Source organism: Rattus rattus, chromosome 1 (assembly GCF_011064425.1).
Source record: "Rattus rattus isolate New Zealand chromosome 1, Rrattus_CSIRO_v1, whole genome shotgun sequence".
NCBI lineage: Eukaryota > Metazoa > Chordata > Mammalia > Rodentia > Muridae > Rattus > Rattus rattus.
In genome coordinates, this window is record NC_046154.1 from 32,620,372 (window position 1) to 32,634,260 (window position 13,889).

The window sequence follows — 13,889 nt, forward strand, 5'->3', positions numbered from 1 at the left end:
CCAAAGGTGTGAGTGTGTCAGCACTCATGCACGCACACACACACACACACACACACACACACGTTCACACACATACAAAAATTTTTTTGAATGTATTTCTCTGTTTATCAGTGGTGAAAAACTTGATTCACACAGGAGCATCCTCAGCTTCTGTACTTCTCCCTGAGTGCTGTTTCTCTACCTAGATGCTTGCCATCCAAGCTGAGGAAACAAGGTACCTCTTGTAGAACCTGGGTAGCAACCTGACAAAGCGTCATCTGGGCCTCCCACATGTCTGAACAGACCCGGACAGGTGTGAGTAACAACCCGAGTACCAGCTGCCAGACCCGCCTCTAAAATTCACCTCCGGAGCTGTGGCAGCCTGACGGCTGACTGAGCAATGATATGTATGCCTTTCCCAGGCCTGAGAGAGGCCCCATTCCTACTTCCATGAAGGCCCCACACTGTGCCAGCATCTATCAGGAAGAATGGCAGGTCCAGTCTGCCCCAGTCACCAGAATCCAGGATAGACAGACCATCTTCTATCACTTTGAGTCCTCTCCCAACTTCCTGATAGTGATATTAACCCAGATGGGTGGGGTCTGTCCTAGCAGAGCCCAAGGGGTATGGGACTGGGACCCCCTCTCTTTGCAGTGGGCCAGATCCCCATCATACACCCTACAGCGCCCGCTCTTCCCTGCCTTGCTCCGTGCTGCTCTGATCACAACAGAATTTTTCTTTACAAGCTATTGTTTAATCTCTGGCTTCCCTGTCAGTATATAAGCTCCAGGAGGGCGAGGATTAAGCTTGTTGCCTTCACTGAAGTACCTCTCAGGATTAGTGCAAAGCCTGACATCATGAGGAGTCTCTGGGAAATTTTGTTGGAAAAACAAACATTAGACTGTCCGCCCAAACTGACCACCTGAGTTTGAGCCCCAGGACCCACATGGTAGAAGAAAACTGACTCCCATAAGTTGTCATGTGACCTCTACATACTTGCCACACACACACACACACACACACACACACACACACACACACACACACACACACACACACACACACACACGCAGACTCGATCCTTTCTCCCCTCCTGTCTCATTGAAAAAAAATTAATGAAAAGGTCATGCTTTGTCCTTCCTCCCAGCCTAATGGGCAGATCCTGGACTCAGTTTCCCAACTCTGCATGCATATTTTTCCTGAAGTCAGAATGACTGTGACCATTTGACCTGCATTTTCCCAGAGTAGGAACTGCCGACTATGGTGGCCCTGATGGGTCAATCTACAAAACTGTTCCTCTCCCTTGATCACTCAACAGATCCCAACACAGTCTCCACCTGCTCTCAGGCTCGCTTTGGGGAGAACCTGGGAAACATCTTCAGTTCTTCAGAGCTCCCTGTCACTGCCTGAGGGCAAACTGGCTGCTGGTGTTCCTGTTGTCTGTTTTCCCTGTCTTTCCGTGAGGGGAACTTCCGTCATGACTTGCTTTGAAGTGTGTACCCTGGCTCAGGGCTCGGAATCGGCTTGGGTAGAACCTTCTCTGGCCTTGCAAACAGGGCATGGGACTCAGGCACGTGGGCCAGAAGCAAGGCCTAGTTCAGGGGAGAGAAGAGACCGCACACCATCTAAGCAGTAAGGGTGTCTCCTGTCATCTGCCACCCGTCACACCTGCAGGCTGGGCGACTAGTGCTCCCAGCCCTGTGGTCATGGCTTCTGCAGTGTCTTCACCATATTCATTACCACAGTCTGCACACTAGGGACCAGACATGATCTCATGCCCTCCTCAGGTTAACTGCTGCTGACTAAGGGGACAACAATGATATCCTTCTGCCTTGCATGAGTCTCTCAGACCTTTTTCTAGGGCAGTGTGTTCTCAACCTCTGGGTCTCAGTCCCTTCGGTAAATCTCTGCCTCCAAAAATGTTTACATTACGGTTCTTAACAGTAGCAAAATTGCAGTTATGGAGTAGTAACAGAAATAAGTTTATGGTGGGGGGCGGTCAGCATAGCGTGAGGGACTGTATTAAAGGGTTGCAGCTAAAGGTTGAGAACCACGGCTCTGGGATGGGTCACACCAAGTCCCCACTCTCTCAGTCCTCAGGATCTGTCTAGAAGCCAGAGAAGCTCTCCTGACCAGCACCTTCCGCATTTGCAGCATTAGCCTGGCTGGAGACTCAATCCAATCTCCTGCTTAGATGAACTTACTGTGGCTGGAGACACACATCCATTATCGGCTCATTTCCAATGCCAGAATGCAACATCCCGAGGCTCAGGGGAGGGACCTTGCCTGTGTTTACTTCTGCATCCACGGAATCTAGCATGAAGCATCGAGTAATAGATTTACTGAATTGCTTGACTACTGTGCACACTGGAAGGCTCTAAAGATGCCGCTCCGCAAGTCCCTCCTCAGAATGATGCTCTCAGAAGTGCACTGAGCTATGGATGGTGTCTTCTGTGACCCCCTGAGCCAGCAGACAATGTTGACAGGGAGCACTGTGGTGACCAGTAACTCCAGGACTGGCATTCTGAACAGCTCACATAAATCTGACCAGATGGGGGACAGGTATTGGAGAATCCCCAAGTGTCAACAGTCAAGTCCTCCATCTATGGTCTATGTTCAAGCCTCGGAGGCTGAGAACTCCTGACAGTTTGACAGTGGTCTCCCCTATGCCTGGCATAGCTCTGTGATTCCCCAAGTCCCCGGGGAGGGCGCTGTACCTGACTCCGAGGATGGCTGGCTGACTGGACAAGTTTCCCTGTGTCATGGTATACATCCCATACTACCATCCCTAAAAGGATCCTTTGTTTCTCATTCCCTCATGTGCGCAGGGTGGAGATCTCCAGCACTGAGAACCACCATGCACTCAGCTACAGCCTCAGCCAGCCCCCGACTGCAGCAACCTTGACTATGGCTACCCCAGTAACACCCTATGCAAGCCTGGACACCTCTTCCTTCTTCTCCAAGTCATAGATCAGACAAACATAAGTCATTGTCCTCTGTTTTGGTCTCCTCCAGGTACCCCCATCTTCTTTTTGCACCAGTGAGTGGCTAAAGCCCTGATGGTATTTTGCTTATCTGATCCATTGCTTCTTTCTGGCTTGGTCATACCCACACCTAACGACACCCCCACCCCACCCCGCCGCCCACCACTGCTGGCCTGTTATTGGTTAGGGCCGTGTTCAGAAACCCTCATACACCAATCTCATGCAGGTATGGTCTAGAAGCATCTAACCCCAGTTCGGGGGCTCTGGATAGTTCCCATGTTCACCAAGTTCAGTCCAGCTGCACAAAAGTCAGGGCCAATGCCTACCCCTGCCTGTTGTTACCACATGGGATGGTCCTAAGACACTATAGGGCTTTTCTACGGTGCAGAGTCCCAGACTGATCCACTCGCCACTGGCTGGTTGATATTGTCAATTTGATACAATCTAGAATCAGCAGGGAGACAAACCTCTGGGCATCTCTGTGAGGAAGTTTCTAGAGAGGGTTGTTTGAGGTGGGAAGACCTGCCCTGTATGTGGACAGCGCCATCTTGTAGGGTCCAGGAGTGAATGAAAAGGAGACGGCTGGCTGAGCATGGAGCATTCACTTCTCCTGAGTTGTGTACGCTCTTGACTGTGTGTGCAATGTGACCAGCTGCCTACGGTTCCTGATGCCCTGCCTTTCCTTCCATGGTGGATGACACCTACAAATTGTGAGTCCAAACCTTTCCTTCTTTAAGCTGTTTAGTCAGGTGTCTTGTTACAGTGATGAGAAAAATAACTAACCCGGTCTCACACTTTTAGCTTCTCTTGCCTGACTCTGTCTTCTCCAGTGTCACCCTCCCTAAAGAAGCCGTGACAGGCTTCTGTGTAGCGCTTCACTCTATGAGCCCAAGACGACAGTGGCGCTCAAGATCTTTGGGCTGGATGACCAGGTCCAGGATCCCTCTGCTGAGGAACTTGCCTGTCCCAGGCACTAGACCTGTTTCCCTGACCATCGTTTTAGACTATGAAGTTCTCATGTGCCTGGCCCCTGCTAGCACCTGGTTGTCTGACCCCTTTGGTGGGCCGCTCCCTAGGCTCATTTCTAGAGCGGAGAATCTCAGTAGGACACTATGTCCTTTTTGCTCCCCGCCTGCCTGCCTAACTGGTCAGCCACAGATTTACTTTGACAGCCTCTTGAGCTTGCCCAACACTCTTCAGATCTAGCTCTGAGCAATCTGCTGCCCTGACAACAGTCCACTTCTGTAGCCATCTGCTTCCCCTGCCTTAACTGCCCTGCCCCTGAAGCATTCTGACCTGTCCCGGGAGAGCTCCCAGCATGCCTTGTGTCCAAGTGTACCAGCCCAGCCTGAATGAGGTAGATTGGGCAGAGCTTCTCCTGGATACAAGAACAGGGCTTGGGTTCCAACACTCGTGCATGTACGCCAGAGTGAGGGTTGCTTACGGTGGGAAAGCAATGGGCCCAGTTGAGGTCACAGTTTTGACTTCACCAGACCTTACTTAATGCACATTTTGGATGTGAAGGTGAATCGTGGCTCACAGCCATGTCTCTGGACAGGGTGAGCAGTCCATACCCATTTATGAGACTTTCGCTCACCAATGCCTGCTTTGCATCCAGGTGCTGGACAATGGCCAAGCCAAGTGTATCAGAGGCTTCCTGTCTAGGAGAAGAGTCAAGCAGAGGGTACAGTTCCTCCAGTCTGTGTCATTTCCCCTGACTGTACTCTGTGACAGGAGAGTAGAGGGGATAGCTGGGCATGGCTACTGCTTCACAAAGGAAGGGTGGCATATCCAGGTTACCTGTGACCATTCTTTGTCCCCTGTCTTGGTGTAAGCTTATCTAGAAATCAGAGGAAACTCTATGCCATACAGCTCAGGCACGAGCCTGGCCCTGTTGACTTCCTTACCCACACTATGCTGGCTCTCCTCCTTGCCAGGGTAGGTATCCTGGGCAGTTTCCCCCTTCATCCTGACCTGGCTCCTTCCTTGTCCTATGCTAACCACTTGCTGAGAATAGGTCCTAACATGCCTCAAGTGACTCCTCTGGAGGATCTGTAGCCAGCATCTCCCCTGAGGTCCATGTTAGAATCCACCATCTGGTCTTTCATCAGTGCTCTCCCCGCACCCCCTTTCACCAAGCACAGCCTTCACGTCTCCTGGATGGGCCTCCAGCTCCTTCCTTTCCCATTGTGTCTCCCTGCTCCTCCAGGCCTCTCAGCCACATGTGCAGGCTGGCCCCAGTTTAATTCAAGAATGGAGTAATTTTCCTTTAGAGCCAGGTTGATGCTGCCCCCTGGCTCTCTTGATGTCCGTCCCTGGCTCCACATCCTCCAGTGGTGACCCTGTAGCTCTCAATACTAACATTAAGTAACTTGGCTGGGCATGTAGCTGTGTGGTGGAATGCTTGCCTAGCATGCATAAAGTCCCAGGATCCACCCCAGAATGAAAACAACAACAGCAACAGCAACAACAACAACAACAACAACAACAACAACAACAACAAACACCCCTCATTATCGCCCAAGGCTCAAGGCTCCCTCTCTTGGCTCCCTCTCCATCTGTGGCTCTCTACCGGCTTCAGGCTCTCTCCTCTCTTGGTTCTTTTCCTTCTCACTCCCCAAGTAGGCTCCTGGGTACTTGTACCAGGACATGGAAACTCTATATAGTAGGTAGGGGCTCCTGGTCTTAAAAAAATGCCAATGTTCCAAGAAAAGTGGTACCTTAATGTAGACCTTGGTGTCCTAGGAGTTGGGTTTATGTGTGTGAGCCTCCAAGGTCATCTAGGAGTCAGCTAGGGAAGGTTGAGGTCCTGGACCGCTAGGTCCTAGGTTACATGGAGCAGGATGACTGTGGCTGGATGACCTCTCTCATTGCCACCATGTCTGAGCACGGACACGTGTGATGGGGAGAGGGGAAGCTGCAACTTACAGAGTAGGCCACCTCTCCCGTGTGAATGCTCACTGCGTGCAAGCCGAGCCTAAGGCTCTGTTTTCATTTGTAGCCGGGGGAATGGAAGCCAGAGGGGTTGGCGGACTCTTCTCTGTGCGAGCTGAAATGAGCTCAACCTGGACTCTGAATCTATTTCCATCAGATTCTAGAGCTGTCAGGACTCCTGGGAGGATTGAAGGCCGAGAGGTGAGTAGAGACAGATGCCTGAGAGGGGATGAGGGGGAGCAGGCAGCAGGGACGGGGCGAGGTCAGAAGACACATGCACTTCAGTTCGCTGCTGTGCAGTGAAAAGCAACCTGGGAAAGTGAGTGTGTCTGCAGGGGGTGTTTGCACCCTCAGGTGCCCACCTCCCACAATGCTGGGTCAGCAGAATGTCAGGAAGGGTCTGCCCAGGACCTCCACGTGGACCTGTGGGGCGGGGGCAGACACTTCCAGAGGTGGGAATCCATCATCTTTCCGCCTCCATTTGGATCCCTAATAAGGAAGTAATAATATTGCCAAGTCTTTACCATGCTCTCTATGAGCTAGTGAGAAGACTAATTATCTGACGACACTAATAAATGGTTATGATGTTATTAAAAATGGCACCAAGCTAGGATTAACAGGCTCATCAATCGTAGGGAATCGGGTTTAACAAGGTCCCCTGCCTGTCACACCCAGCCTCCTGGCCTTGATGGGTACCAGGTCTCCAAAGCACCGCTCAGCAGGTCAGAGGCTGTGGATGAGGCTCCCCGTGCTTCCTCAGCAGAGGGGCGCTGAGGGTCCCTTCAGAAAGTCTGCTCTTCATAGTCTGTGGGCCACTGAGGCACAGCGGGTGGCTGGCCTGACTGCTCTACCCCTCTTACAGAATCTCCCTTCCCATTTTCTTCCTTCCCATTTCCTGTGCAAATGCTGGGTTTCAGAGTCCCACAAACAAGGCATGGGGGAGCCGGTAAAGAGGAGGCGCATCCGGTCCTGCTGGCTCATTTCCATAATAATTACAGTTATTACTAATAACAGTGACAATGCGGCCTCCCATTTACATGGAAGCCTGTAGCTCAGAAGCCCCTTCCCATTCATTGTTGTCTCCCAGCCCCACAGTGGGCAGAGGAAAATGGAGACAGTTATCGTCTTTCTCACTGTGGAGGCAGGAAACTGGAGCTTGGGGGACACAAAAGAACTCTTGAATAACTCCCACCCCCCAACGCATTCTCCAAGGATAGTTGTGAGGATAAAAGTAAGAACAACGCCACTAAGGACTGACGCTCTGCCCGCTACCGCAAGCATGCCTGCTACCGAGGTCCTCACAGCACCCCTGGGAGGCGAATTCTGTGCATATCATCCCCCTCGACAGGCGAGGGGACAGACGCATTCAGAGACTGCCCAGGGACACACAGCCACCAAGTGTCACATCAGTATGGGCTCTTCAGCGTTTCACTCTCCTGCCAGGCTTCCAGCAAACCATGTCTGACATGGTGGGCCTATGTCAGACCGCTTGTGCCTCAACTTTCCTCCCCTCCACGTGCCTCTGAGGTCCCATATGGTACTTTCACCGACATCCAGCGGTGACCAAAGCCTGGTGAGGCTGCCTCTATCTGGAGAGGCAGAGCAGTAAGGAGCCTAGGCACTAACTGGGGTCATAGAGCATTGGAGACTGTCAACTATGAACGTGTCTCCTCCCCGGCTCTGGGGACAGTGTGGCCGCTCTTCTAGAGAAATGAAGGTTCGTTTCATTTCTACTTAGGTTCAGAGCCTTAAAAGACTCCCTGGCTTTGCCTCCAGCCCACCGATCGGTATCTGAGGCTTGGCTACTCTCTCCCTCTTGCCTCAGTTTCCACTGTGGCATCAGTGGGCTGCATAAGGATGCGGGAGACCAGGTCTGAGGAGGGGCCATGGCAGGTCTAGTCCTTGCCTCCGTTAGCTGCAGGAGGATTGCTTTCAGATGGGTGTTGCTTCTGTACTGCTGAGGACCCCAAAATGGAGGTAGGGAATATCACATCTGTGCCCCGTGGGCCTGACAAACAGTACCTGGCTACTGTAAGGTAAGTCCCACACCTTCCTTATCAGCCTTGGTTGTTACTAATTATGCCTATAGACAAAGAGAAGGGGTGTGTGTGTGTGTGTGTGTGTGTGTGTGTGTGTGTGTGTGTGTGTGTGTTTGCACTGAAGAACTTCCCAGGTCACACCTCTTCTAAACATAAAGCTGCCTCTTGAGCCTCAGATCTGCTGGTCCAGAGCCTGAGCTTCAAGATGGAGAGTATGTTTGGTGTTGGCATCACATGGATACCTGTAGCCCTGTGCCCCTGTCCCAGTGCTCCTGGGGTGGGTTCTGGGGTGGGCAGTGACCTGTACATTTCACTGAAGAGGAAGCGGCTCCGAGGTTGGGTCACTTGTGCCCGTGCCCATAGCTGAAGGCCCCGATTCCCTTCTTGGCCTGTGACTTCCTTGTCCTCTTCCTCACAGTCTACAAGCCCAGCCTCCTTATCCCTTCACCCTGCATGCACGGTTCCGTACTCCCCGGGTCTTCCCCCTCCAAGCAGAGTGAGAGGTTCTTGGTGCTGCCCGGTAGGTATAGTTTTACTCATCCCTTCATGCCAGCCCCAAGCCCACTCCTTGAGTCATCTGCCGAACCGATCAACCCACACTGGCTAGAGAAGTGACAGATCAGTTTCATGTCCCTGAGTTGGTGGCATGTTTGTTTGGGGTCTTCAGTCCAGGGCTGGGATATCCTTCAAGGAGCAAACGGCCCCAAGGCTAAAGGAACTTCCCCATAGAAGGCTCAGCCAAGATGCCTTGGGAAAGCCCTCTCATCAGAGTGCCCAATATGTGCACGTAGTAGGCATGCTGGGAGGTGGACCTCCTAGGCCAGACAGACCCAGCGGAGCTGGGCACACTTGGATGGATCTTGATCAGTCCCCAAGATCCAGCCTTACACTGTCACCTGCTGGGATGCCCAGATGTTCAAACGGCACTTTACTGGAACCTCCCACCCTGTCCTCATCCCATCCTCCATGCCCAAGCTTTGGCTTACGTGGTCAATGAGTTCCTTGACCATGCCGTTCCACTGGCCCTTGTCGTCCTGTGCCCCGTACTTGCCGTCTTCCACCAGCCGGATCTCGTAGGAGAAGCCCAGGATGTGCGCCAGCTCCTTGAGCAAGTCGATGCAGTAGCCCTCAAACCGGTCATTGCCGTAAAGGGTCCTATCAGACTTGCGGAACATGACAAAAGGCTCCTCCTGTGGGGACAGAGGGAAAAGAGGGGCTAGGCTAAGTGGGCTCTGCAGCTCAGACTGGCCTTGAAATCAATAAGCAGTTAAGCATGACCTTGAACTCCTGATCTTCCTGCCTCTACCTCACAAAAGCTGGAATTATAGGCATGCACCACCATACCTGGCCCAGGCTCTTGTATGAGCCGGTATGCGCGCGCGCACGCACACACACACACACACACACACACACACACACACACACACACACACACACACACACACACATTCATTGGGTGCATGTGTGTGTATAAATAGGTACATGGGCATATGTACAAGAACATGTGGGGGGGTCAAACTCGGATGTCATTGTTTAAGTACCATCAATGTTTTCTTATTACTTTCATCCTAATAATAATAAAACGTGCATTAGACCTAGAGGATATTTTTTAAATATTCCTCCTAGCCAGTTTTGTGCCCTCACTCTTAGCACTCTGGAGGCAGAGGCAGGAGGATCTCCGTGAGTTCGAGGCCAGCCTGGTTTACGTAGAGGTCCAGGTTGGCCACAGTGACAATATCGAGACCTCATCTCAAAAAGAAAAACTGCTTAAAAAGAAAATTATTTGCATTTCTGTGGATGGAGTGTATATCATGAACAATTTTGTCCTACACTCTGTCCTGGAGACAGGGCCTATCACTGACCTGAACTGGACTGAATAAACTGGACTGGCTAGCTGTAGAACCTAGGGACCCTCATTTCTGCCTCCCCAGCACTGGGGCTGCACGGCTGAGCTGCCACCCCTGGCTTTCTGTGTGATTCTATGGGTGGAGCTCAGGCCCTCCTGCGTACTCCTTTTCATTAATCATCCCATCTCCTCAGGCCCTGGACTCTTGTCTTTCTGACACCACTTCAAATGGCTTTGCACCAACAGCCTGGAAGCAAGTCGAGGGCAAGTCTATTTTCTGAAAGCCAACGTGGTGGCTTGCAATGGCGCCTCCAGGGATGGTTCTCAGCACAAGGGGGCGGGGCTCTGCTGCTGCTGACTGACATAGGTGCCAGTGACCCAGAACTGTCAAGAAGTGGGACAGGACTACCTGGTTCTATAGTACAGGCTTTCTGCTGTACCAGTGTCCCAAGCCAGTATGAGCCTGATCTTAGGACCTGTTAGAGAATCACTCTTGGGCCCCATACTAGACCCACCGAGGCAGGAGCTGCCAGTGAGCTTCGTGTCCACTCAAGTTGGAGGGCCACGCAGCCAAAGCCCTTCATCAGGTACGGTGACTCCCCTACTTGCTCAAGATTAGACAAGTTAACAAATTAGTTAACAGACTGGACACACCCCTTCCCAATACCACTCTCTTAAGGTCCCCTCAGCACCCAAGTCAGGATCTGACAGTAAGCTAACAAGTGACAACTTCAACTGTATGTGGGATCAGCGGATCCTCAAGAAGACAGTGCGTGGGGCCAGGGATGTCTGTCCTGTGATGTCTGTCCTGTGTCAGGCGCCTCTTTCCAGGTGAAAGGCACAGAGTAAGGGCTTAGCGCCCTCTGACTTTTCAAAACCACACTCGTTGCTGTGCCACAAATGAAGAACAAGGAGAAGGCAGGAAGCTGTGGGGAGACCTGAACATCATTCAGTTGGAGATGCTTGGAGGTAACATGATCCAGATGTCCCAGAATCCAGGTCAAAATGCTAGTCCTTGATTCTGTGGACCTTAAGCACCCATCCCCCACCCACTCACAACCCCCTGTGTGGAAGTTTGGAATGGTCGAGCTGAATTTCCCCCACCCCCACATTTGTCGAATTACTACGGGTGCACCACGGGCCATTTTTTGACTCTTGCCAGTCTGTTTTGTTTAAGTCTTATTAGATGCAAAACAGATGATCACCATTTAATACATGATGAAACAGACTCAGAGAGGGTCACTACATCACCCAAGGCCACACAGCAATTGAAAATAGTTCCAAGGAGCTCAGTTTCAGATGTACCCAGCCAAGCAGCACTCCACCTGGCTCCTTTCCATTCCATCCCTAGGCTTACGACGGCCCTGAGTCCTGAGCTCAGGCTGAAGGCTACTATCTCCTCACTTGCTTTGATCTCCTAGCGCTCCTTTCTCAGTCCTGACCCATCCTCTGCCCTGGCTTGCTGGCCACCCTCTCCTACACCCACCACAGCACCAGTCTCTTGTCTAAACCCCTCTACTCCTAGCTGAGTGCTGTCCACTGACAGGATGCAAGCCCACAATAACACTAGTACTTGCATAGAGGGGTGTCTCAGCCTCTCCCCCACTGACAGGACCACTTTCTTGAGCCCTTGGGCCCTGGATGGGGTGGGAGGTGGAAGGCTCTGGTGACCATTATTGGATGTCCTCAGGAGTGGAGACCTGACAGTGTCTCAGCCCAGCTTCCTGCTATGCAGGGTGGGCTCTTCCTACCCTGGCTCCCCAGTTTCCCAGTGTGCCACCCCACCTTATAATGACCCTGCTCAGGCTTTAGGGACCTCTTCAGGGGTTTCTGAGACAGAGAGTGTACCAATCTCCAAGGGGTTCCTGACCATCCGGGGAGTCTGAGGACAATGCTTCCAAGGCTAGTCACTCGGGAACGTAGACCTTTCGGTTAGTTCCACCCTAGACCTCAGGGCCTCTGGTGCTACCCTGTAGTCAAGCAAGCAACTTAACATGGGGGAAGGGAGTACAGATGCCTCAGTCAGCTCAAGGCTGAATGAAGGTTGACCCTTTGACCCTTCCTTAGGTAATATGCCCCCATGCCCTGGAGATGGGCTGTCAGCCCATTTACCCCCGACGGATGTTCTTTGCAGTGAGCGGGCACACTTCTGTACTTGGTAGTCCTGACTTCACTCAGAGAACTAGAGAGAAGTTATCATCTTTCCCAGGGAAATCGCCAGGACCGGGAGAGATTCCCACTCCCTTCTGTAGAATGGAGATTCTAACAGAACTTATCCTAACAAGAGTAAGAATAAGATGACCCCATCTAGGAAAAGCGCTTAGTGCCTGGCAAGTGTCATCTGCCGATATTACTACTGCTATTGTTCTTATTGTCACTCATTCCTTCTTCCCATGCACTCTCTGGCCAGTTACTTCAGTGACCTTTCCTTCTTAGAGACCACACCACGCATCATCAAAGGGTAGCAATCATGGCCGCCAGCGGAAGTGGAGGGAATGGGAGTGGGAAAGCCCCTAAGACTTCTCCCTTCCTGACCCGCCCCCTCCACGCCCCTCCGCGGGCCTTAGCCTCTAAAATTAGCACTTCATTTGCAAAGCCGCCACAGCCCCAGAATCTATACATCTCCATCTAAATACGCTGCCTTCTGAGCAGCTGCAAAATGCCATTAATTTCGGGAAGTGCTTTGCGGATGGCATACATATTTAACAGCTGAAGCCCAGGGCATTAAAATGGTGTTCGCCTTAGTAATGCGTCTCCAGTCCAGCAACATTTCCTAGGGGGTAATTCTCAACTCCGAGACTACTTATTCATGGACTATTTCACAATTTATTACTGGAAATGTCCAGACAGCCAGTTCACCGGCTCCCTCAGCTGCTAATCGATTGCTCAGTGAAGGTGCCCTCAATTTCATAACTTCACGCTCTCCTATTGCTCCGGGAGAAGAGTCGTGGGACCAGGGGTAATATTTCTCCTCAACAAGTCTCTGAAAACAGGGGTTCAGAAAAATAACCTTTCCTGACTTTCAGTCACAAGGCTTCGTCTGGGTTCGCTACAATCACTTAGCAATAGAGAGAGGCCAGGCCTAGAGCTAAGCTTCTGCCAGACACAGGGCCAGGAGCTTGAAAGAGGAGGCAGGGAGAAGGCAGCTCCCAGAGAAGACAGATTCAGGGATTAGCCATCTGATAGTTGGGTCCCCGAGTGCCCTGATTCAGGCCATGTCTCCTGAGCGCACGTAAACACACAGGCAATGCGAATCACATGCTTCTGAGTTCTGTCTGCCTGACCCTGCTCGGACACACAAGTGTCCTGCTCCCGAGGCCTTCACCCCTGCTGGACAGAACAAGATAGGATGTTCAGAAACTCATTGCTCCGGTGGGAGGGCTCAGCATAGCCCCTGGCCTGGTCCTCCTGGCCCACATTTTGGTCTTGGCTTTCCCTTCTCCTGCCACAGTGTGCTGGGGGTGGGTGGGGGAGGGCGGGTCCGCGTGCCTTGCCGTTGAGTCTATGTGGGTCACGGTGTGCATACCGACTGCACTGGTGTGTATCCAGAGGCCATCCCGTGGCCCTTTCCTCGGAATTCACATCCACCCACGTGCACCCTGATTGCCACTCGCATTCACAGCCCAAAGTACCTTGAACCTTCAAAAGCAGGGCCCCAGGAGCACTCTGTGTGCGCTTGCTTCGTGTAAGCTGAGGTTTGAGTGCATGCATTTTTCATGAGAGCATAGAAGAGCAGAGCCAGAAGAGAGGCTGGGCCTGCAGGGAGGGTGCTGGGGTAGGCTTCCAGCTTCAGAATGGGGGTGGGGGGGATCTGGCTTGTGATCTGAGCATCCGGATGGCACAGTCAGACTCCCATCCATTTGTCCATTCAGGACAAGGCACCCCAAGGACTTAACCCCGAAGGTTTAGAATAGAGACCAGAAGATGGGGCTGGGAAGCTCACACAGGCTGCTGTGGCCTGCCACATCCCTGGATGAAGGGAGTCCTCCTCAAGAGGGCTCTTGTCCCCTCCAGGTCCTAGTCCCCAGGGGCTGAAGAGTTTGATGTTTCAATCCTGTGCCCTTGGTACCTGTCTGTCACTCAAAGTGTGCTTGCCTGCCTTGGCAA

The 13,889-nt window shown here is 52.1% G+C and overlaps 1 protein-coding gene across 1 annotated transcript in view; it reads right to left on the minus strand.

Moving 5' to 3' along the window:
* Grik3 (glutamate ionotropic receptor kainate type subunit 3) overlaps positions 1-13,889 on the minus strand; it is an 83,496-nt gene that overhangs the window by 28,691 nt on the left and 40,916 nt on the right. Inside the window, exon 9 of the mRNA XM_032898210.1 lies at positions 8,923-9,126. Within this exon, the coding sequence (XP_032754101.1) occupies positions 8,923-9,126 (204 nt within the window). The remainder of the gene's footprint in view (positions 1-8,922; positions 9,127-13,889) is intronic.